At 40.5% G+C, this 26,379-nt stretch overlaps 1 protein-coding gene across 4 annotated transcripts; it reads right to left on the bottom strand.

Moving 5' to 3' along the window:
- Nucleotides 1-236: 236 nt before the first annotated feature.
- On the bottom strand, nt 237-23,872 carry LOC148363231 (hyaluronidase sv-hya-like). Of its 4 annotated transcripts, none has more exons than XM_088340837.1 (7): nt 23,758-23,810; nt 11,896-11,975; nt 9,496-9,864; nt 8,375-8,656; nt 6,795-7,064; nt 6,643-6,732; nt 237-3,576 (listed from the first exon to the last, which is right to left on the bottom strand). In XM_088340837.1, the coding sequence occupies exons 3-7, from the start codon at nt 9,853-9,855 to the stop codon at nt 3,139-3,141; spliced, it is 1,440 nt and encodes a 479-aa protein (XP_088196963.1). In that variant the 5' UTR covers nt 9,856-9,864; nt 11,896-11,975; nt 23,758-23,810; the 3' UTR covers nt 237-3,138. The 4 variants fall into 4 exon arrangements, with proteins under 4 accessions (XP_088196963.1, XP_088196962.1, XP_088196961.1 ...); XM_088340836.1 differs by lacking the exon at nt 11,896-11,975 and adding an exon at nt 11,055-11,147 and having other exon boundaries at nt 23,758-23,807; XM_088340835.1 differs by lacking the exon at nt 11,896-11,975 and having other exon boundaries at nt 23,758-23,872.
- Between the last annotated feature and the right edge of the window lie 2,507 nt (nt 23,873-26,379).

The raw sequence follows: 26,379 nt of genomic DNA, 5'->3' as shown, positions 1-26,379 counted from the left end.
GGAAATGCCCATTTAGCCCAACCTGACCCGGATCTTAGCTTCCAAGACCCCCAACTCAATTGAGATCGAAACCCCTGTGACCAGTGTCTGCTTGCTGGTGCTTCTCTGGCGCTCTCTTGTGGAAAAACTACAACAAAGGTAAATTTTCAATGAGGTACTGAGAAGTGAGAACCGTTGCTTCTCTTGCTCTTAAACAAAACATGTGTTTGGGGAACAAAAGAGCAAGAAACAGTTGATTGGGTAGAATAAACTTTATTACATTGAGGCTAATTTGTCTTTGACATTAAAATGAGATAGTAAGCAGGGACAAACCATTAAAGCGACGTTGACTCCATAGATACCGTAAATTCCAGACTATAAGCTGCTACTTTTTCCCCAAATGTTCAACCCTGCGGCTTATTCAGTGATGCGGCCAATTTATGTATTTTTTTCTAACAGCCGCCAGCGACGCTCGAGTACAAAAGGTAAGATTTGGTGGAATATATGCGAGTGAGCTGCAAGCGTGATTTTGAATAAAGGAGCGTAGGACGAAGTCTATACGACAAAGTCTCTTTCCCATAACTTTAATGACGTCAGTTATAAGGAGGAAAATGAGCACTGTTTACCATGATTTTTGCAAATACCGTATTATTTTTTAACAGACCTGTTTCCTTGAGTTGCGAGTGTGTTCCTAGTAGCGTTTTGCTACCCTTCACAGACACAGTTTGGGATGAAAGTTATAATATTATTAAAGCTTTGAAAACTCACTCGGTGTACCGTCTTTCTTTGTAAATATGTGTAACCATGTATAATATGTATTTGCAACTATATTTTTGTAATGTATTTGTTTTTGAGACTTATTCTGTTTTCCACGGGTGAATCAAAAAGAAGGGGCGAATACAACGTGGGCTGATGGGAAGTGGAGTAAAGGTGAGACGTGTTTGTGGACGCAGCGGACAATAGTGGATGTATATTTTTCCCACCCTTACCTTTGGAAATATATTTTTTTTCCTTGGATTATTTGCAACGGGACCCGGACTCTGCAGGTCTGCGTCATATCTTTAAGTACCGGTATCATTTTACGTTCAATTTGCCGGCTGTTGCTTTTGGACTGTGTACTTCATATTCAGTCTGCCTCTTGGCTTTGTAGTGTATTATGATTTGACCGATAATGGATCATTAATAAAGAATATAGAACAATAAACCTCTACAAAAAAACCCTATGGACCGTGGACAGAGACAGAACAGGAAGGACTCCCACTGACGGTGTTAAAGACAGACCAGAAAATTCTAGGGATAAAATTCAATGCGGATGGAGGAGGCGAGACCAGCCGGGACGATGTGACAAGGAAAGTTAAGCAAAGAATTGTTTTTTGGACACTAAGAAAACTTGACAATAGAGGGGAAGGTCCTAATCATCAAAGCGATCATCCTCCTACTGCTTTTATCAGTCAGTTTAGTTTTTATGCCCAAAAGAAACGTGCTGCTACAACTGGACCGAGCCATCTTTCACTTTATCTGGGGCTCAAAGTGGGAAAGGATAAAAAGAGGAAAAAAGGGGGGAAAGGAGTGCCTGACCGCCAGCTTTTCCTGGGAAGCAAATATGTCTCCCTCCACTTCCAAAAGGCTATGGGCCCACCCAACAACCCGAAAAGTCAAGCGATGACCCGGTTCTGGATGGGCTCGTACTTGCGGAAGCTAAAGCTTGTACCAAACAATCATTTGATTCCAGTTTCCTTTAACTTGCCACCAATACATCTCTTTATTCGGGACTTTTTAAAGAAATTTGATTTAGAAACACAAGAATGTCACACTTTACAAAACCACAGGGCCCTTATTGCTATTGTGCAAGAGCGAGCAACAGAGTCCTGTGCGGGGGCTTGCGTTTGGCGAACCTACAACGGTTTGGAGCAACGTGAATCATCCTGCCCTCCCAAACAGACTACGGGACTTATCATGGATGGTGGCTCATGAGGTTCTCCCAGTCAGAGCCGTAATGCACCACAGAGGAATGTCAGCGATTTTGACGTGCCCTCGACCTGGCTGTGGCGCCCAGGAGTCGGTGAGGCACCTTTTTTGTGAGTGCAGCGCTGCCGAGGACCTGTGGGCAATGGCCGGCCACCTAGGAAAATTCCCGGACTTGCCAGCAGGGGAAGTCCCTGACGCACAGTACGTGCTTTACGGAGTGAGTCGGTCGAGGAGGTCTCGGAACGACTTTGCCAGGGACTGGCTCACTCTCGCCGCCATCAAGGACGCCATCTGGACCTCCAGAAACCTGCTGGTAAGGAGGTGCAGGCAGATCCCCCCCGTGGCTGTGCTCCGAATGGCTGCAGATACCATACAATCTGCGAGCGGCAAGCCTAGGATGCAGCCATAAAGAAGAATCGCCTACACCCACCCGGAGGGGGGAACCGGAGCTCCACTGTGGGGGTCCCGGCAACAACGGCCTGGTTGTGGAAGGTAGAAGTAAGAAGGGAGAGGACCCATCCCGGGCAGAGGACTGGAGGATGCTGCTTGGGAGGGTGGGATGGAATCCCATTTGAGAAGACAGAGATATGCCCTTGCACAATACTATTGCCCTTTACACATTGGTTAACTGCTGTTAAGTTCAAACCTCATATTGTATGTTAAAAGTGTCGATAATAACTCATATTGTTGGGATATGATGTAACGAAATTGCTTAATTGATGTTGAAAATGTCAGAAAAATTGTTAAAACATCATATTGTCAGATATAACAAAATTGTGAATATGCTTGATTGTTGTTAAGATTGTCGAGAGGGGTTGCTCAAACCTCACATTGTTTGTTTTCTGTTATTAGTGTCAATAAATTTGTTCAAACCAAAAAAAAAAAAAATTCAGTTACAATTGCGGGACTCAAAGTCGGGTTTGGGTTAATTTTGTTATTGTTTTAAATGTTTTAATGTGCGCATGCGGCTTATACGCAGGTGCGGCTTGTTTAAGTACAAAAGCGGTTATCCTCTTAAAATGTGGTGGGTGCGGCTTATAATCAGGTACGCTCTATAGTCCGGAATTTACGGTAGATAAGTGTAACCGGGGAAAAACACGTTTAAGTACTGTCAAAATATGCTTTGAAATTAATGGCCCGGGCACAAATCCAAATTTCAAGTGTTAAAGGAGAAGTGGACGGAGACCGTATTTAGGAAGCCCCTTTCGGGAGTGGCAGCAGGCATGCCACGGCAGCCACCAGGACCAGGACCGACCCGCGGAGCGGACCACGGCCGTCCGAGCCGCTCCGGGCCTGGGGTTGGAACCCCTGGATGGCGTTGAAGGTGCTAGGCGAGCGGCAGGGCCGGCTATCGTAGCATATGCAGTCGAAATGTTGGTCGAAGCGGTCCACGTCGTCCTGGGACAGGCCGCCCTCCAACACCGTCAGCGCCCCCAGCCGGTGGCGCCGTCCGATGCGGTAGCGGCGCCGGTCCAGGTGCAGGTACACGTCCTGGTCCCAGCGCTTGCGGACGCAACGGCCTCGGCTCTGGCACAGCGCTTCGCTGCACAGCCTGGTCGCCGTGGAGACGTTGAGGATGTAGGGGTTCATCACGTCCTCTAGGTGGCGCCGGGCGTCGAAGCATGAGTCCTAAGACACAAATTTGGATCGATTGTAAAAATATCCATAGAATGGGAACATCAGACAGGTCAAGGTGGTTCTCATTTACATTCCTTGGAAGAACATTCTAAGAAATGATCTTTTGTTACTAAAACTGTTCTTGACAAGCTCACTTGACCACACACAGTTCTTGATATTGAGAAACCCTTGTCTCATTTGTCCTGTCAAGCACCATCCTGGTTGTCCTGTTTATCTCCTTCCTTGTTTGTCCAGCCAGCCCCTTTCGGTTGGTCCCATCTAGTCAAGTCATGTTTATTTGTGACGCCCTCAATCACAAGAAGTCTCATAGAGATCTACAGATTACTATTATACCATCCCCTGATCTAAAACCTACCCCATCTCGGTTGTCCCATTTAGCCCCTTCTGGTTATCCTGTCCTGCCCCTCCCTGGTTGGTCCAGGTAGACCTTTCCTGGTTGTCCTGACTAGTCCCTTCCAAATTGTCCCGTTTACCACGTCCCGGATGTTGTCCCGTTGACCTGCCCTTTCCTGGTTGTCTCGACTAGCCCCTTATTAATTGTCCCATCTCACCCATCCCATTTGTTCCACCTAGCCCCTTCTGGTTACCCCGACTACCCCCTTGCATGTTGTCTTGTCTAGTCCCCAATATAAGTAGTCTCGTCTAGTCCCAGTTTCAGCTAGTCTTGTCTTACTTAGTCTCCATTCCCGGTACTCTTGTCACGACCCTTCCCTGGTTGTCTCGACTAGCCCCTCCTTGATTGTCTCATCTAGCCCATCCTATTTGTTCCACCTAGCCCCTTCTGGTTATCCGGACTAGCCCCTGCAGGTTGTGTTGTCTAGTCCACTTTCTAAGTAGTCTCATCTAGTCCACTTTCTTAGTAGTCTTGTCTAGTCCATTTTCTTTGTAGTCTCGTCTAGTCCCAATTCCAGGTACTCTTGTCTCGTCTCCATTCCTGGTACTCTCGTCAGGACTCTTCCCTGGTTGTCCCGTCTCAACTCAATTCAGCTCCTATCTTTCAACTTATAACCAACCGAGTTTCCTAGTTTGCTGGGCTGGTTACTTGTCGACCAAAGAAGGGTCCTTCAATTCTGTGAGTTTGCTTTCTCAACCCTTCGCTTCCAACTTGCTTCTCTTCAACTCACTTTTGTCAACACGAGCGTGTTTTAAGAAGCAACATTTGAGTTCTTCTCTTTACTCTCTCAAGGCTTCCTGTCTGCACTTAGCTTGTTTACCGTCTTAGTGTGTAATTAAATGTGACGGGTGGCCTGCTAAGTGCCGCGCTAAAAGTCCTCGTTCTGGACTAAAGTCACTTGCATGAATCATTTCCAAATCTGATTGTTTGCTCCAGAAGAGACAATAGTGGGATTTAATCTGTGTTGGCATTTCATGTGGCAATGGCTGTCAAGTGGGCGATGGATACCTATGGTAATGCCAAGCTAATGCTAATGCATTCTGAACTCCTGGTATACCAGATATAAACATTTTAATCACAAAATGTTGTATAGTATTGTACTACTTATAATGGTGTATGAGATGATGAAATACCATTATAAATAAAGATACATTTTTTTCGACGTGACTTAAGCTGGTACATTGAAGTAGCGGGTGGATGCAGAGGGGGTGGAGACAGCAAATGTAAAATAGATTTAGTTATTCTGTAAAGATTGTCAGGCCCTTAGCAGATTTTCTTGCTCTAATGGCCAACTTATTTTTAAAAATAGGCCCAATCGTCGTTTGGTTACAGCAATATTCCTTAATAATAATAATAATATAATAATAATTTCCTTGTATTGTCATTCTGTGTAACAATGTACACAGAACGAAATGTCGATTGCACCTGACCCGATGCAGCCGCAGCCAAGAGAGGGCGCCGCCGACCACTTTTTAAGTCTTAGGAATGACTCGGCCGGGGCGCGAACCCGAACCTCCCAGTCTCAAAGCGGGCGCCTTACCATCTAGGCTACTGGTAGCGATTCGTGCGCCTTGTTTTTATTGATAATTGCAAGCTTCGTTTCCATGGTTATAATATTTTTTGCTTTACCTTTTAGCATCACATTAAATAAATAGTCATTGTTTAAGAATTACCTTGGTCTCCGAAATGGAACTCCTAAATACTGCTAGAAAATTTCAAGTTTGGAAATTCTCTTAATCCGTTCTGTTACACGATTTTTAATATTTGTCAGGTCTGAAATGAATATAAATGTAGCAGAAAAATACATTTAATTTATCGTTGCTGTGACGCGACTTGGGCTGGTGCAATGGTGTAGCAGGTGGATGCAGAGTATGGGGGGGATGGCTGCAGATTAAAGCTAAAGCTGATTTTAAAATTTCCACTTGCGAGGATTTTCATGCCCTAAGAATTTCCTTGCTTTAATCGCCTCCTTATTTTTACCAATAATACTGATTATGGATTGGTTATGGTGATATTCCTCCACTTACCAGGTTATCATAATTTTACGTCTTCCTTTAGCATCACGCCAAGCCTTGGACCTATCAACAATCATTTTTCCTGGGCTTAACTCTGATCAATCAGGGGCTGGCTCTCATACACACACATGCGACTGTGTACAACAGGGGTCTCAGGATAATAGTTTGAGGCACCTTCCTTAATGTTAAAGTTAAAGGGACAGTGTGTATTATTTAACAACTGAACGTTGCTGTATTGTGTAATGCAACAAAAACAAAGCACAAAGGGAAAAAGCAAACTTTAATACTTCTAAAAAGAGAAAAGGGAAGAAACTGGGCTGTTCTCCTATCCAAAGAATACAGTATCGTATTGCCAACTTGCCAAGTATTTACAAAGTCTTAAAATTCTGAACTCTATGAAGAGAGAAAAAGGCATTGTGGGAGGTAGTTCAGCCGTGACGCAAGCCAATAGCAGACCAGAACTGTATTGATTTTACCTTTTGGGCATGCAAAATAATTGGTTGTAATGTAGTAGGGAAAATGTCATAAAGAGGGGTAAAAAAAAAACCCCATCCCTTTCCCTCCTGTAAAGTGAAAACGTCAGAAGGCGGGGTCGCTGTATCCTGGGGTTGACTCTTCAGCTCGAAACAAAGCGCGGTTTCTTCTTACCTCGCTTTCGGTGACGTTCATGTCCCCCCAAGAAACGATGCCGGCAGCTCCGAGGGCAGCCGCCTCCCCGATGGTGCTCACAAGGTCCATCTGAAACCAAAGGACCAATGAGGAAAGACCTTACCGGGATGTCGTCTTTTCGGTCTCTTGACCTCAGACAAGTATTCGTCCTTGGAGTCCTTGTAGACGGGTCTGATGTACGGGTAGACTGGAATGGAGAAGGAAGCGTTGGGGAGCGCTGAGGTCCGCATGGCTTCTCTCAGGCGATGGCGGACGAAGCTCCGTGCTTGGATCGAGTCCTTGAGCGCCACCTCCAGGTAGATGGATGGGTAGAGGGCCGTCGACTCGCTCCAAAGCCAGGAGAGCCCGTCGTTGCGCTCCCGCTCGATGTCCGGGCACTCGCCGTTGAAATTTTGCATGTCCTGGTCGGGAGGGTGCACAACCAAAATTGAGAACGCAGATCGAGAGATCGAACCGTCCTTGTGCATGGTGCGGTAGAGTTACAATGTAGTGAAAAAGTAGTTGCCTGATTTCTGTGTTTTTTGTCACTTTTCAAATCTTGATTCCATTTATTAAGGTGCAAGACAATCCAAACCAATCTGGCCCTATGTGAAGAAACCATTGCCCCCTGAACCTAATAGCGAGTTGGGCCACTTTTAGCAGCGATAACAGAAGTCAAACGTTTACGATGATTGCTAATGAGTCTTTCACTACGCTTTGGCCCATTCTTCTTTGCAATCCCATCTAGCTTTGCCTGCCCGTTTAAGGTCACACCACAGCATCTCAATTGGATTCAAAACCGGACTTTGACTAGGCCACTTCAGAACCTTCATCTTGTTTTGTTTTTGGAGTCAGAGGTGGACTTGCTTGCGTGTTTTGAATTGTTGTCTTGGTGCATGATCTAAGACCACTCGAGTTTGAGGGCACAAACTGACATTCTCCTTCAGGATCTTCTGGATGGATTATTTAGTCAACCACAGCAAGTTGTCCTGGTCCTGAGGCAGCAAAGCAGCCCCGGACCATCACACTATCACCACCATGCTTAACGTTGGCACCATGTTCCTTTTCTCAAATGCACTGCCATTTTTACACCCTATGTAACAGTTCCATTTTTGACTCTACAGTCTAAAGAATCTTAGCCCAAAAGTTTTGAGTATTATCAAGATGCTTTTTGGCATACTTAAGACTCAGTGGTTTTTGCCTGGGTACACTCCCAGGGATGGCATTTTTAGCCAGTGTCTATCTTATAGTTTAGTCGGGAACGCTGGCATAAACTGTGGCCAGTGAGGCCTGCCAATCCTTGGACAATGGCAATGACAGTGGTTCGCCTGGAGTCTTATAGTCTTGGAAATAGCTTTGTGACTTTTTCCGGACTAATTGATTTTTCACTTAGGCCCATATAGGTTTTGATTTTTTGGGGGGTGCCCTAATAAATGGAATAAACGTTTGAAAACTGCAATTTGTATTTCTTTGGGTTCTCTCTGTGTGATAACAAAATGGGTTTGATGTTCTGAAACCTTTTGAATACCATTGCTTTATTTGAACGTTTTTTTTTACCTGGGGTACTAGGGGTTCTTAAGGCATTAGCTAACAAGCACAGGTTTTTATCCCCCGCTATGAGGCAATTTCACTTTACAACCCCTGCCTCAGAAAATATTGTTGTACCCCGAGGTATACTGAACAACAACAGTGTCAGGATCAAAACACCTGGACCTCAGACTGGGACACCCACCTGGTTATAGTCGTAGTTGTAACAGTCGGGGTACAGGTAGTACCCCCAAAGCCTTTTGGGTCTGAGGCGCTTCCCGATCAGCAGAGAGCGCAGAAAATAACGTTTAGCGGCTCGCTCGAACAACATCTTGGCCCGATCTTCGGCCTCTTCTTCCGACATGTTGGGGTTCCTGGCCAAGACCCGCTCTACCGACACCTGCCGGTAGATGTCCTTGCTGCCCCAGTTTCGAACCCACTGGGGGCGCCACTCCTCCAGGTCCAGCACCGCCAGGCCCGGCCCGTCCTGGGGGGATGCAGCACAGGTAACATCATGAGCCAGAGCCCAACCCGAATTTCAGGCTTAAAATGTCAATCATTACGTTCGGGTCGGCACGGGCTTCCCTCTCGCTGCCTTTTTTTATGTCTCCTTACCTCTCTCTCTCTCTCTCTCTCTCTCTCTCTCTCTATCTCTATCTCTCATAGTGCCACTCTTCATTTTAAGGACGAACTGATGTGTAGTTTTAGGGCCCATTTCTTTTTTCAAAATGATGGACGGCCTTAAAAATAGCTTTAGAAAAATTAATGCTTAAACAATGTGTGGAGACTAAACTTAAAAAACGTATTTGTTGAAAAGACAAAAAATAATTAGTATTTTTTGTCTGCCTGCCTCTCCCTCTCTCCAAGTGCTGATGTGGTTTTATGAACCCAATTTTTAACCCCTCTAAATGACAGCCGACCTTCAAATTGTCCTGTCAACTCTTAAAAAAAAATTCAATGATTGAAAATTGCCGGTTGATGTAACCTCTGCAGACACAGAAATCAGAGGTCCGAGTCTGCCCCAACCTGAATCACGGGCAGGGGCAGGCCTAAAATGTCAATCATTGAATTTAATTGTCCGGGTCTCTAGTTGACTTATTCCAAAAATGTATACTAAAACAACGTGCAGGTACTAAACAAATAGAAAAAACAACAACAACCATTTATTTAAAAAAATCTTTAAAAAAAAAAAAACTATGCTTTGTCTCTCTGCCTGCCTCTGCCTCTCTCTCTCTTAAAGTGCCGCACTAGATCCTCGGCAGGGAATCGGCAGGGCTCGGTCTGGGTTGGGCTTTATTACCCACAAGGCATAAGGGACGCTCTTACCTGCGGGATGTAGTACTCAATGTCGTCCTCGGCCAATTCGTGGTGCTCTTTGAGGTCCACCAATTGAGGCAGCCCCTCGTCCACAAACTCGCCCGTGTCTTCGTCCACATAGGGTACGATCCCGAAGCGATCGGTGTAGAAGATGGAGACGCTCTGGTTGGTGGCCGACTTGAGGGTGCTGCTCACCAACTGGAAGTGGGAAAGATCCAGGGGGAGGCCGAAACGCAGCTCGCAGAGCTCGGTGGGGGCGTTCCACGTGAAGAGAAACGGGTGGTCCGCCTGGATCGGAGGCGGGGTCCACGGCAAAGCCAGACCGGAGACCAGGGAGGTCAAGACCAGGACGGCCGCTGGGTTAATCATCGTTAAGCTCTGTGCAAAAAAAAAGTTTTCATTGACTTTCGATGCCAAAATTTATATGGTTAACCCTTCCTTTATTGTTCCAGAAAAAACTGACATGGGGAGGAGTGGCCCTGCAATAAGTTAATTAACAAACGTAAATAACGTAATACTTGATTATATGACTCAAATAGGATTTATTCTTTTATTTAAGTTTTTTATTTCAGTATTTATTTTGATTTTGTCATGTGTTTTTTTTCCTGTATTTTTTTGCGTACTAGTGGTGTTTTTGCCGCGTATTTTGTTGCCTTTTAGTGTATTTTGTCAGAAGTTTTCTCCTGTATTTTGTTTTTCTCATTTATTTCCTTATTTTGTTTGTGTTTTTCATCGTGAATTATTTGCAGATTTTCTCGTTTATTAACTGTGTTCTTTGTCATGCATTATTTGTATATTTTATCGTATATTGGTCCCATATTTTGTTGTTTTGTTGCGTATTTTGTCACAACAAAATGTAATTCCAAGTTACTTGAGCTTTTCACCTATTGGTTGATCAGCAATGAACGAATTGGATACTAATGCGTGTGATGAAGAACATGAAGCGGTTGCTGCTGCACCACCTGAGGCCACAGGTCCGCCACGCCATCGACCTTCTGCAATTTGTCTACCAGGAGAAGGTGGGAGTTGAGGATGGTATAGTCTACATGCTACACCGATCCCTCTCTCATCTGGACAGGGGCAAGGGTGCTGTGAGGATAACATTTTTGGACTTCTCCAGTGCCTTCAACACCATACAGCCTCTGCTATTTAGTGGTAAACTGACAGATGGGAGTAAGCTCACACCTTGTAGCATGGATTACGGACTACTTGACAGGCATACCGCAGTATGTGAAACAGGGGGGCTGTACATCGGACACTGTGGTCAGCAGCACGGGAGTGCTCTCTCCAGTCCTATTCACCCTGTATTCTTTCAGTACAACTCTGAGTCCTGCCACGTGCAGATGTTTGCTGATGACACTGCAATCGTGGGATGTATCAGAAGTGGGCAGGAGGTGGAGTACAGGAAATTGATCCAGGACTTTGTCCGATGGAGCGACGCTAACCACCTGCACATGAACACCACCAAGACCAGGGAGATGGTGGTGGACTTCAGGAGAACTAGAACTCACCTGGTTCCTGTAACTATCAAAGGAGAATGTGTAGAATTTGTCCAGACATACAAATACCTGGGTGTGCAGCTGGACTGCCAACACAGAAGCTCTATGCTGTAAAGGTCAAAGCCGACTGTACTTCCTCAGAAGGCTGGCGTCCTTCAACATCTGCAAAAAGGCAAATGTTCTGAGACTGTTGTGGCGAGCGCCCTCTTCTATGCAGCAGCGTGCTGGGGAGGCAGCACCAAGAAGGAGGATGCTTCTGGTCTTTATAAACTGGTGAGGAAAGCGGGCTCTGTTGTGGGCACAGAGCTGGACAGCCTGACAACAGTAGCTGAGAGACAGGCACTGAACAAGCTGCGGTCAATCAAGGACAATTCATTACATCCACTACACAGCACCATCTCCAAACAGAAGAGCAGCTTCAGCGAAAGACTGCTTTCACAGTCTTGTTCCGCGGACAGACTGAGGAGATCATTTCTTCTTCATGCCAAGAGGCTCTTTAACTCCACCCGGGGGAGTAAAAGCCCACATTAAACCCCACCCTCACATTTTTATATTACCCTATTTTTATTACAGCGTGTATTTTATGCAGCACTATTTAAATACTCTATATCATATCATCAATTGTTGCTATTATTATATCAGAACTGTTATTAGAAATATTATTTTTATTTTTATTGTAGTTATTATCATTGGTGCCGCAGTGATTTTTGGTAACTAAAGGCATTATGACGTTGAGGGATGGGTATTACGAAGATTAGTGTATAAAATATGTGATTATTATAATTATTATAATTATTTATATCTGACCTATGTAATAAGTATATTCATGATACCAGCTCAGTAGCCTAGATGGTAGTGTGCCCGCTTTGAGACTGGGAGGTCGCTGGTTCGCGCCTCGACCGAGACATACCTAATTGGTATAATGGCGGCGCCCTCTGGCTGCGGCTGCATCGACCCGCTACAACGGGTCAGGTGTATCGACATTTCGTTCTGTGTACATTGTTACAAAGAAAGACAATACAAAGGAAATTATTATTATTATTATTATTATGAGATTTTGTTGTATTAGACATAAAAGGAAAAGAGGATTTGTAAAATGTAATTAATAGGGAAGATAAATGGGTAGGGAAAATAAGCATCTGCTTCTGACTACCACTTTTTGAACATGTTATGTAACATTATTTTGTTGTTGACTCATTGATTTTGTCCTGTTTTATTTTAATGTTCGAAATAAAGTTTTCATTCATTCATTCATTCATCAATACGTTATATTGGGTATTTATGTATTCAAGTCAGTCAAGTCATGCTTGTTTGTATAGCCCTTGATCGCAGGAGTCTCGAGGGGCTGCACAGATCAAGGACTATTGCAAACTATTATTACAGACTATTGTGACACATTCTATTTTTCATTTTATCATGATTTTATTTTCAACACAAGGATACTGCTGGAAGTGTGAATTTCCTTTTGGGGATGAATAAAGTATCTATTCTATTCTATTCTATTCTATTCTATTCTATTCTATTCTATTCTATTCTATTCTATTCTATTCTATCTATCTATCTATCTATCTATCTATCTATCTATCTATCTATCTATCTATATCTATAAAACACAGTAACCATTGAAATGAAGCTTGGTATTAAGAAATTCCAAGATATAATTATTACCCAGTCTGCATCCACCCAGGCACTTCACTGTACCAGCTCAAGTCATGTCACACGTGAGTCAAGTCAGGTCATGTTTATTTGTAAATGTGCCTCACAGACTACAGATACATGTACGTTAGAAACCTAGATTTATTTATTTTTCATTCTACCACAAGATGTCGCTGTGTTTTGTAACTTATTTAAACTTTTGACTTTTGTATACTAAGCAAGTTTAATGTCAAGCAACTCAGATTAGAATATTCTGAATATCGACTATTCAGTGCAGCAACAAACTATGTAATGACAAAAATAAACTGCATTTGTTATGAAAAACATGGGAATCATAATATTTACAGATGTTAAGAAATCGTCTACAAATGTATTACATGTAACTAGGACTTACTACACAATTATTTTGTTATTTTCATGTTTTTATTTGGGATACGGAGTGTTTGGAATCATATCCTGTTGGTCTATTTTACATATTAAATGGCACTGCAACTAGTGCACAGCGAGACACTAGACAATCAGAATGCACTATGCAAATCAGTGAAGTAGAAAGACTGTGAGAAGTAAACAGCCATATAGCATCAGGGGCGTGGCTTTGCAATGGATTCAAAGGTATTTGACGGGGAGGAAGCAATATGTAAAAATGGGAGAGTTTTCATCTGAATATTTGGACATCTGTTGTGGAGTACCACAGGGTTCTATCCTGGGTCCAAAGTTATTTAATCTATATATTATCGATATTTTTAATGTTTTAAACCTATTAAAATTTGTAATATTTGCAGTCGACACTAACATTTTCTATTCAAATAATTATACTGATTTAGTAACCTGTATTAATCATAAATTAACCTAAAAGTATGGATGGGTATAAATAAATGATCTTTAAATTTAAATAAAACCAAAGTAATCCTCCAAAAACGTGCAATTAGATATGAACCATACACAGGGTAGGACATCGGGATCATACTCTTATTTAATTCCTGCAGTCCAAATGATTAAAATTGGATGATTTAGTAAAATTTTTCACTTTACAACTGCTATTTAAAGTCAACCAAAACATAGTGCCAGAAAACATCCAAAAATGATTCGCTCGGAAAGAGGGAAGTTATAACTTAAAGGGCTGTAGTAAATTCAAAATCCCAAAGGTGAGAACCACCAGGAAAAGTATGTCTGTGTCTGTGTGTGGAGTCAACCTTTGGAACAATTTACAAGACGAGATCAAACAATGTCCAACGATTCACGTGTTCATATTTAAATACAAAAAAAACATTACCGGCAGAATACAGAGTTGAAGAAAATGGGATATGAGTGATACGAGAGATTGGGAATGCTCCGTTTACAACTATAGTAAACCTTGATGTTATTGTTACTATTATGATATCACAGCTCTTATTATTGCTATTGTTGTTATTATTGGTGTCCCAATGATATTTAGTGACTAGTGGGATTAATAGATAGGTACTACGATGATTAGTGTATAAAATATGTAGCTATTGTTATTATTATAATTATCGATATCTGACCTATGTAATATGTGTAGTGGGACTTCGCTACTAGGTGGTTCCACGTTTGCCGGTTCAGAGGTTCGCGGGTCTAAAGAATAATAATAATAAAATCAATATTTTTTTTTAAAAAGCATTTTTGAAGGGGGCGTCGCTACTTTGCGGATTTTCACTTTTCGCGGGTGGTTTTGGTCCCCATTGACCGCGTTGACCGAGGTATTACTGTATATCCGTGAGGTTTTGTTATATTTAGACACAAAAGAGGAGCTAGCTGTAAAATGTAATTAATAGGGAAGATAAAGGGGTAGGGAAAATAAGAGTCCGAATCCAAAATATCAGCATTTTTTTGGCGTACACGCCGCAATCTTTTCACACTCTCGCGGCCATCGTGGAAATGTGCCTTTTGGATTGGCACCGTGACCGAGTTGCGGAAAAGCTTTCCAGCTCGCCGGGCAATTACGAGAGCTTCCCAACTTGTGCCGACGCATTTCTGGATGCTCCCATTTCGCCTTAAGAAAACGCGCCCGGTGACTCGGGGCCAAGTCGTATATCGGCAATGCAATGTTTACTGCCTCCTTTTTATTCAACGGCTGCCAAGCGCTATCAAAGAGCAAAATCAAAGGCGAGGAGAAAAAACTAAACACAGTGACTCGTCTGTTGATGCAGGCAGATTTTTTTTTCTTTTCGCTTTTTGTCTTCAGATTGAATTGAGCGTTGTATTCGCGGCGATACAATACCATATTAATTCGCCATGGGTCGAAGGTCTTGATGCTAAAGGGAGAAGCAAAAACAACCGTGGAACCGAAACTTGCAAAGATCAAGAAATATGAAGGAGGCACACAAATTGCTAGGTTGCATAGCTGTAATGATTGACGATCGAGAGATTATTAAAAATGGGGAGTCGATTAAAGCAAGGAAAACTTCTGAGGCGCAGGTGTCCTATATGCGGCCCGTGGAGCGGATCAGGCCCGCTAAGGGTTTTTCATCTGGACCCCTGAAAGCAAAATGAGCTGTGTTTTAAAATAAACCAGTTTCCACTGGCATAACAACTGGAGCTATATTCTCATCTCATCTCATTAGCTACACCGCTTATCCTCAGTAGGGTCGCGGGGGTGCTGGAGCCCATCCCAGCAATCATCGGGCAGTAGGCAGGGGACACCCTGAACTGGTTGCCAGCCAATCGCAGGGCACACGGGGACAGACAACTCACTCGCTCATTTACACCTAGGGACAATTTGGATCGACCAATTCACCTGAAATGCATGTTTTTGGAATGTGGGAGGAAACCGGAGTGCCCGGAGGAAACCCACGCAAGCACGGGGAGAACATGCAAACTCCACACAGGAGGTTTGTTCTAAGAAGTCATTTTGTAAAAATGTGAAATAAGACGAACCCACGCAGGAGGTTCCAAAGACATGAACTGTGCCGCACATGCGCTAACCACTGCGCTGCCGTGCTGCCCTAGAGCTATATTACTTTCTCTTTTTCACTTTCTCTTTTTCTCTTTCTCGCTCTCTATTCTGTCTTTCTTCCTTTCTTCTTCAGATGTGGAAGGCAGGTGATGATGGACGAAGCAAAAGATGCTTATGATAACAATAGTGGCAAGCCATAGCCTGCAGCCATGTAGATAACATTATGTGGCTGGAGAAGGAAACATAGGAAAAAAGTAAGTGCTAAATAAAGCCCCACTTGGACAAGCTAGCTTCAGAAAACGGTCTCAGGCATCTGTAAATTGTCTGCATTTATACAACGCGTTTCAAGTCATAAGACCTACCAAAGCGCTTTACAATGTACTTCACACTTACCCCTTCACACACACACTCACACACCGATAGCGGCGACAGCCATTATTGGGGGCATTTGGGGTTCAGTGTCTTGCCTAAGGACACTTTGACATTTAACCCAAAGGAGTCTAGAATCGAACCCGCGACCCCTCGCTGCCAAGACTATTAGTAGCAAAACGGTGGCCATATATGTTAGCTTTGTCAAGTTGTGTCATAAAATTTCTAAATTTTACTCGACTGGAGGTTGCTGTGTACTACACACTGGGCCTTTAGATGTTTGGGGAAACAAATCAGAGCTTGTATATTAGAAGACGAAGCCTCACTAACCTGCTTTTTAGCGGCCGGCAATTCCAGATACTGGCACTTGGACCCCAAATCTCACCGGGCCCCCAGAAACAAAAGATGCTAGACGGGGTCCCCAGAAAAGACGAGATCCAAGACGGGGCCCCCAGAAAAAGGGAGATGCGGCGTGTGTCCGGGCACGTCGAAATAGAAGAGTTGCAAAGAAATCGAGCTGCGGTCGGGAGCCACGCCCGCAAATTCATCTTCTAGGCTTTACAGGTCTTTATTTACATTCATTAATATAATTAAAATAATGACTATTATTCCTAATTTCACGTAATGTCCCATAACCTCCTCCTAAAAGAAAGGGAAAACATTTGAATTTTGTCATTATTTCTAAATGACAGCAATGAATGAATTCCGATCATTTTTCAACTAAAATTCAAATGCAAGAGCAAAAAAAGTACTTTTAAAAGTATTTGATATGACGGTAATCCGATCGTGTGTGTATTCAGTAAAAATAAGAGGTTAAATTCTAAAAAGCATGACAAAAACTGTTTGAAGTGGCAAAATGTGGAAAATCTAAAAAAATATAGAAATATAAATGTAAATATGAATTATGTTATTTTTATTAAAAAATAATAACAAAAAACACTAAATAAATACAATATATTGAGTGGCATTCACACAATTTAAAAAGTTCAAATATATAATATACATTTATTTATATATGTATTTATATATTCTATATATTCTATATAATATATATATATATATATATATATATATATATATATATATATATATATATATATATATACTATATATTCTATATATATATATTCTATATATATATTCTATATATATATATATTATATATATATATATATATATATATATATATATATATATATATATATATATATATATATATATAATTATATATATAATTATATATATATATATATAAGGGCAGCACGGCGGCGCAGTGGTTAGCGCTTGTGCGGCAAAGTTCATGTCTCGGGAACCTGTCGTGGGTTCAAATCCAGCTCCAGACTTCCTGTGCGGAGTTTGTATGTTCTCCCCGTGCTTGCGTGGGTTTCCCCCGGGCACTCCGGTTTCCTCCCACATTCCAAAAACATGCATTTCAGGAGAATTGGCCGGTCTAAATTGTCCCTAGGTGTGAATGAGCGAATGAGCTGTCTGTCCCTGTGTGCCCTGTGACTGGCTGGCAACCAGTTCAGGGTGTCCCCTGCCCACTGCCTGGAGATGGCTGGGATGGGCTCCAGCCCCCCCGCGACCCTAATGAGGATAAGCGGTATGGCTAATGAGATGAGATGAGATATATATATATATATATATATATATATATATATATATATATATATATATATATTTACTGGACTGTCTCAGAAAATTAGAATATTGTGATAAAGTTCTTTATTTTCTGTAATGCAATTAAAAAAACAAAAATGTCATACATTCTGGATTCATTACACATCAACTGAACTATTTCAAGCCTTTTATTATTTTAATATTGCTGAATTTGGCTTACAGCTTAAGAAAACTCAAAAATCCTATCTCAAAATATTAGAATATCATGAAAAAGTATACAAGTAGGCTATTCAACTAATCACCTGAATCATCTAATTAACTCGAAACACCTTGCGAGGTTTCCTGAGCCTTAAAAAGACTCAGCTTGGTTCAGTAAACTAAATCACAAGTATGGGAAGGACTGCTGATCTGACTGCTGTCCAGAGGACCATCATTGATACCCTCCATCAGGAGGGTAAGACACAAAAATAAATTTCTCAAAGAGCAGGCTGTTCACAGAGTGCAGTTTCAAAGCATATCCACAAAAAGTCTGTTGGAAGGGAAAAATGTGGCCGGAAACGCTGCACAACCAAGAGAGATGACCGCAGCCTTAACAAAATTGTGAAGAAGAGCCGCTTCCAGAATTTGGGGGAGCTTCAAAGACAGTGGGCTGAAGCTGGAGTCCAGATATCAAAAGCCACAGTTCACAGACGTGTCCGGGAAATGGGCTACAATAGCCGTATTCTCATGGTCAAGCCACTTCTGAACTCAAGACAACGGAAGAAGCGTCTGACTTGGGCTATGGAGAAGAAGCACTGGACAGTTGCAGAGTGGTCCAAAGTCCTCTTTTCAGACGAAAGCAAGTTTTGCATTTCATTTGGAAGTCAAGGCGCCAGAGTCTGGAGAAAGGCTGGAGAGGAGCAAAATCCAAGTTGCTTGAAATCCAGTGTGAAGTTCCCACAGTCAGCAATGGTTTGGGGAGCCATGTCAGCTGCTGGTGTTGGTCCACTGTGTTTCATCAAGTCCAGAGTAAATGCAACTGTGTACCAAGAGATTTTAGACCACTACATGCTTCCATCTGCTGAAAAGCTCTATGGAGATGAGGATTTCATTTTCCAGCATGATCTGGCACCTGCCCACAGTGCCAAAACCACCAGTAACTGGTGCACTGACCATGGCATCACTGTCCTTGATTGGCCTGCTAATTCCCCTGACCTGAACCCCATCGAGAATTTGTGGGGTATAGTTAAGAAGAAGATGAAAGACACCAGACCTACAAATGCAAATGAGCTGAAGGCCGCTATCGAAGCATCCTGGGCATCAATAACACCTCAGCAATGCCACAGGCTGATTGCCTCCATGCCACGCCGGATTGATGCAGTAATCCGTGCAAAAGGATTCCCAACCAAGTACTGAGTGCATCAATGGACATTTTCAAATGTTTGATTTAGTTTTGCTGTAATAAAATTATTTTTTTACTTGGTCTGAGGAAGTATTCTAATATTTTGAGATAGGATTTTTGAGTTTTTTTCAGCTGTAAGCCAAAATCAGCAATATTCAAATAATAAAAGGCTTGAAATAGCTCAGTTGATGTGTAATGAATCCAGAATGTATGACATTTTTGTTTTTTTAATTGCATTACAGAAAATAAAGAACTTTATCACAATATTCTAATTTTCTGAGACAGTCCAGTATATATAATATATAAAAAAATGTATATGTATATATATGTATTCATATATATTATATATACATATATACATATATGTATATAAAATATAGTGATTGAAACCAGAAACCTCATATTATTTTGCTTTCCTTCTGAAAATAAAAAAATAGTTTAGCATTACTACAAAAATACTATATTACAAAATACTACTACAGAATGATTTACCACAAAAACACTAAGAAAATACTGTAATATTACAAGAATACTAAAGAAATATGACATAAATACTACTATGGAAGTACTAAAAAAATCTACAAAATACTGCTTTGGAAATACAACAATTATACTTCTACTAAAGTACTAAAAAAATACCAATGCATAGTACTATTACATATAAAATATACTACTACAGGAGGTTTACTACAGAAGTACTGCAAATTATACCTGTAGCGATACCTCAAAAATACTTGTGTGGAAATATCACTAAAATACAACAACAATAAAACTACAGTAACACAGTACTACAAAAATACTGCAGAAGTACTACGGATATCCAACAAAAGTTCCAATGTGGAAATACTACAAAATACAAGAGAGATGCTACAAAAAAAATACAGTAAAACTAAAAAAGTACTATCATCATAAAACTACTTTAATTATACAAAAATAATACAAAAATATTTGATACACAACAAAAGTACGACAAATACTAAAAAAAACTACTATGGAAATACTACATTAAGAATACTTCAGAAATACTCCAAAAATAGTACAAAAATAAACTACTGTAACACAACAAAATACAACAGAACTTCAATAAAAATCTGAAAAAAAACTTAATTAATATTACAAAAATACTAAAAAATATGACAAAAATACTACTTTGGAAATACTACAAAAATTCTACAAAATATTGCTTTGGAAATACAACAATTATACTTGTACGAAAATACAAAAAAAATATCAATGCATAATATGATGTAAAAAAAATATGACTACAATAGGTTTACTACAGAAATACTGCAAATCATACCTATAGCAATACCTCAAAAATACCTTTATGCAAATATCACTAAAATACTACAACAATAAAATTACAGTAACACTACTACAAAAACACTACAAATATACAACAAACTGAGATAGTACAAAGAATATAAAAACAATAATACTAGAGTAATACTACAAAAATACTATGATCATAAAACTACTGTAATGATACAAAAATACAAAAATATTAGATATAAAACAAAAGTATGACAGAAATTCTAAAAAAAATACTACTATGGAAATACTACATTACAAAACAAAACTACAGAACTTCAATAAAAATCTGACTTCAGAAATACTAAAAGGAACATACATTAATACTTCAAAACTATATATCAAATGAAGTGCTTAAAACAGGGACCCAATATACTATTTTCCTCTAATTGTGATAGTTTCCAAACCAATTTGATGAAACTCATCTTTTTCAGCAAGCAACAAAGGAGCGATCATAAGCAATGTTCCCTCTAATTTTCCACGGGTCTGAGCGTTCACACAAAGTCAGGGAGCAACACTTGAAACAACAGTGAGCAACAGCAATCCCAAGTGTGGCAACTAAATCATTATCAAACATGTCCAAAACTTGACATCACGTTACATTTTGCAGAGTTTCCGGCAATGTAAAATTATTGTTCACTTTTGAATGAATTGACTCATGTACGATTGCAAAGGTTGCAGGTACTACAAACGTCTTTTGTTTTTACAATTCTTTTACAAGATTTCCATTTCTTTTATTCCTGGTATCTTTTGTCGCATAATACTAACATTTTTGGGGGCTTATTTAGTCGGATGCACGATACACAACTGTATTTAATTACATTTTTTAGTGGAAGTACTATGTTGGCAATAAGATTAACTTGATATAATTGGAAATTATTTGAATGCAACACAAACTTTTTCCTCTATTTCCCTGTTTATTCACCTTTTTTAAAATTCATTTTAAAAAAATATCCTAGCTGTTACTTTTATCTTGCTTTTTTGTTCTCTATTACCCTTTTTCCCTTTATTTGCTTCTTTCTTTTCTTCTGGCTTTTTTTCTGAATTTTTTCTGCTCTTTTTCTCTCTTTTTGTTTCGTTTTTTTTTCTCAGCTTTTCACTACTTTTTCATTTTGGTATTTTTTTCTTTTTTGTTCTATTCCCCCCCTTTAAGTCATTTTGTGCACAATTTTACATAATATTTGGTCGTGTAAGGATTAAAGAAGTAAAAACAACCTGAAGAGCCGTTTGGGACCCGAAAGAGCCGGTTCTTTTTAGTGAGCCGAGCCGAAGAAAAACTCTACTGACTTTACTCAACGTTCTACTTCGACATTGACATCAAAATGCCGCATTTAGAACACAGCGTCAGGGAAACCCGTGTATTTTTACCTTCATGCACTGTAACTTTGACTTAATACGCTTCTTAATTAGCAATTTCGAGCCCTGATTTTTGGGAGCTGGCTAGATTTTCTTGTGCGCGGAAAAGCTTTGGGTAGTGCACAATTGTGCACACACGCAGCTTAGAGGGAACATTGCGTTGGATAGATTTTCTTGTGCGCTGAGAATGTGCGGGCAGTGCGCGATTGCGCACGCGCGCAGCTTAGAGGGAACATTGATCATAAGATAACATGTACTTTGTTGTACATATTTGCTGTGAAAAACATTTTGGGGGAGGGGAGTTTTGTAAGTTTCATCTAAAATGCTTATTTCGCATTTTGCTTTAAACTGGTGTAGTAAACTATCAAAAATTCTTGGTATCCAGTAGCTCTGAGTTTGCATCCACCCGCTACCCCACTCAACCACCTCACAAATTTACTAATATACTATTTTGCTCTAACCAATTTGACAAAACGAATCGATTTCAAAAGAAGTATAGCGTATCACGTGCGGCCCCCGACTCCAAACGGTTGCCCTCCCCTAGGGTAGAACACGGAATACGTTCCAGCATGGATGCAAATGATCAATAGGGGGATCTAAATCTTATTTCGCTTAGGGGCCCGTGAAGGTGCGGGCCAGTACCGCTTACAGTGTAAACTCCAACTGTTCACGGCACGTACCGACACACAAAAAACGTTTTGCGTCATTCCAATTCTAGGCTGTTTTGGATTCTCCTAAGCTCCTCAAACGACGAGCCCTTTCTTGAATTTTAAACTTTTTCCGTAAATGGATTTTGTTCAAAGCTTGAAATAAGATTACCTCTGTATTCTCTTTGACAACGTCCTGAAATTTGAGCAACTTGGACCGCAAAAACAGCTCCTGTGAATAATACGCAACAACTAGTACGAAAGGACCAAAGTGCAGTACAAAGTACTATGTGCGTCCTTATCAAGGAACGGTCTTATTTTGTTCATAACTGCGCGAGGATTTTGGAGATTTGGCTTCTTGTGGCGCTTCTGAGACATTTTGTGATCGATTCTGACCCCCAGGAATTTATTTCCACTCCCATTGTCAATTGGGGCATCGTCATTTAAAATAGGTCATTCGAGGTTTCGGTTAAAATTGTCAAAAAAAACAATACTTTGGTCTTATTTGCATTCATGGTCATTTGTTTAAAGCCATCCATTTTTTTGATTAATTTAAATATAGCAAATAATATTGTTTATGGGCCCACCATAGATCCCTGTGGAACCTCATATGAAATTTTGAGATTGTTTGGGCAATAATGTCCCTCTTTAATATATTGTTCCCTGCTTTTAAGGTTACTTTGTAACCCATTTCCAGCATTTCTTCGAATTACATTTTTGTCCTAACATAATTTGCTTCAGAAATGCATAGGCAACTGGTAGCCCTTCAGCTGTGATGGGTCATTGTCATTTCCTCGGAAATTAGATTTCTAAATGGCATGTTCTAGTGGTTTAAGGCGCCTATTTGAGTTGTAATAAACAACTGAACGACCTTGTAATAAGAAAGTAATAACATAATTTGCTTCAGAAATGCATCGGCAACTGGTAGCCCTTCAGCTGTGCTAGGTCATTGTCATTTCCTCGGAAATTTGATTTCTAAATGGCATGTTCTAGTGGTTTAAGGCGCCTATTTGAGTTGTAATAAACAACTGAAAGACCTTGTAATAAAAAAGTAATAACATAATTTGCTTCAGAAATGCATCGGCAACTGGTAGCCCTTCAGCTGTGATGGGTCATTGTCATGTCCTCGAAAATTTGATTTCTAAATGTCATGTTCTAGTGATTTAAGGCGCCTATTTGAATTTATTCATCACGACGATGAATACAACTCAAAGACGTAGGAATAACAGAGTAATAATATAATTTGCTTCAGAAATGCATATATAACTGGTAGCCCTTCAGCTGTGATGGGTCATTGTCATTTCCTCTGGAATTTGATTTCTAAATGGCAAGTTCTAGTGGTTTTAGGCACCTATTTAAGTCGTGATAAACTCAACTTAGATGTAGTAACAGAGTAATAACATCATTTGCTTCAGAAATGCATAGGCAACTGGTAGCATTCTAATTCTAAAAAGTATCTTGACACTTCAGGTTCAGTTTCAAATCTTAAAAAAAGCCCAAAATTTTTGTCTCACTTACCTGGTGATTGACGTCTTGGCACGAGTCCAAAAATGTCAATTCTGCCCGGTTAGACGTTTCGCAAAGCCTTAAAAACCCAAAGTGTCCCGACGGTGTCACAAAAGTGTCCCTTAGGTGTCTCTTTTGGCCTCTATGACATCAAAGACACGCGTCTCGCCAAATTCCAGGACGTTCTTCCCCTTATCTCATTGACTCCTTTGTGATATGGTGACTCACTTTGTGGCTTTTGTTTTGCGCCAGTAGGTGAGTCCTTCTGATTGGCTGACTCAGCTTTGATTGCCGCCACATTGGGCAGAAATGGGACAGCGTGTTTTTTTTTTAGGCCGGAACGCATTTTCCCTGAAAGGTTGCTGAACTTTTACAAAGTGAAAATCTCGAAAGGTTAAAGCCGCGCCGAAAGTCGGATTGATTGATTCAATTTTCAAGCATCGCATTGATTTATGGCAGAATAAGAAGTGTCCCAAATTAAAACCCTCACTATAAACTCATATCACGGTTCACAGTTCACGGATCCCTTAAGGGTCCTTGGTCCAGTCGAGTCCTGTTCATTTGTTTGGCCCTTAATCACGGGGAGTCCCAATGAGCTGCCCAGACTACAGACTATTATGACACCATTCCCTGATCGAAAATCTACCTAAAAATGTATTTTACTGACAAAACACTGCAGAGTAAAACTCAAACCAGACCCAGATAGGTTCAATGACATATACTAAGTCAGGGAGGTCAAACTCAATCGCACAAGGGGCCAAAATTCAAAACACACTTAAGGTTGCGGGCCAACCAGGATAAACATTTATTGAACACACTTAAACTGAATGTTTTTGGAACATAAATACGAATAAAAACAGACAAGAATATTAAATGTAAACCTTAAAATACTTACAGTATTTATTATTTTGCTCTAAATAAAAATAGCTTGTTAAATTATACAACTTAACTTAAACAACTTAACATTAAAATAACATTCAAATTCCTTTGCTCCTATGTCAATGTATATATGAAAAAACTTAAATATCCCAAAAGATTTTGCTCTCCTTAATATATCTCCTGTCAAAAGTAGAAAAATGAAAATGCTACAAAACCTGGAAATATACATAAAACATATTTTTCAGAAATAACAATTCTAATCATTACGTTTTCTTTGCTCTTATGACTCTGATTTGATAGTTTGCTCTGATTGCAGCCGGACACTGTGTAGTTCTTTGCAGTATTGTGTTTTCAGAGCGGCGAAAAGGGTATAGTATATATATAGTATATAGCAGGGGTCGGGAACCTTTTTGACTCTAAGAGCCATAAAAGCGAAATATATTAATTTTATCTTGGGAAAGAGCTACACCATATATTATGAGACAAATTGACTAAATTGCTAAACCCACACCCCAGACAAAAGCTTAGTCTTCAGCACATTTATTTTTGATGATTTGATAAAAATTATGAAAAGAGAATAATGCCAGAGCCCGTGTCCTAAAATCAACAAACATACAACTTTAAACTTGTCTCTTTCTTGCGATTACTCAAGATCGGTTAAACTCATTTTGACCCTTTTTTTCCTACATCTTGGTTTCAAAACCAGATGTAAGCATTTATTTTGTAAAAACGTCACAACATTCTGAGAACAGGGAGCCTGATGTGCTTACTCCTGGCGCAGACAAATTAGGGTGAGGGATGGGAGGGAGTGCTTGCACTTTTTGCATAGCTCCCCCCATCCCTCCCACTCACCCAAACAAATAACTTTAAGTTATTTTCTGTTTTTTTGGCGTATTTACAATTTGTTCCGTGGATTCATTAAAAAGTATCTGAAAACTGAACACGGATTATATAGTGAGCTTATATATAAAGGATTGTTTAGCGTTGTACAGCCAAAACGAGTTTTATTTTGTGTCGCACCTTGACTGTAAATCTTAGTGAAAACGTGCCGTATATACTCTGAAAAGTAGTGCTATAGGAGTCAGTTTTGGTTTGGATTTGCGTGCTTTCTACCGCAAAGGGGGGGAGGGATTTTTTAAGTGTTATTGTTCTATCTTCTTTGTTCATTATCCATTATCCGTTATCAGTCAGTTCATAATACGCTACAAAGCCTAGAAGCCGGGACTTAACTCTCAGCCAAAAGGCCAAGCTAAGGTCCTAGCCTTATAGCCTTGCTGCGATCATTGCGAAGCAAGCTCTTATTCCATCTCCGGATAGCAAAAATCAATGATCATGGTCTTAGGTTGTAACCAAGGAAATCCTACAACGGCCTCGCAAGTAACAGGTTAGGAATCGCTGCCATTCCGAATCTACTGGCCCCCGCACGCCTGCATCCACATGCTACTCCACTCGACCAGCTTGAGTCACGTCTCAACATAGACAAAAAAAATTATGTTTTCCTTAATATTTCTAAAGGTATTCAATCATATATCTGGGGTTATTGCTGTTGCAAATTGATTGGCTTATTAGCATACATTTATATGACCCGCTATATGGCAATCTCAAGATGAATGTAAAATCCCAGGGGTCTAATGTATTTCTACTTTTGAAGTGTAGATTTAAGACCATACCTCTGAGGGAACCTCCTTGCCTCTTCTAGTGCCAAACAAGGAATGACTCTCCTGCTAGCTGACTAACAACGTTATGCTAGCATTT

Source organism: Urocampus carinirostris, chromosome 7, assembly GCF_059441175.1.
Source record: "Urocampus carinirostris isolate Australia breed hairy pipefish chromosome 7, RoL_Ucar_1.0, whole genome shotgun sequence".
Lineage (NCBI taxonomy): Eukaryota > Metazoa > Chordata > Actinopteri > Syngnathiformes > Syngnathidae > Urocampus > Urocampus carinirostris.
This window is presented reverse-complemented; position numbering and strand designations above follow the sequence as displayed.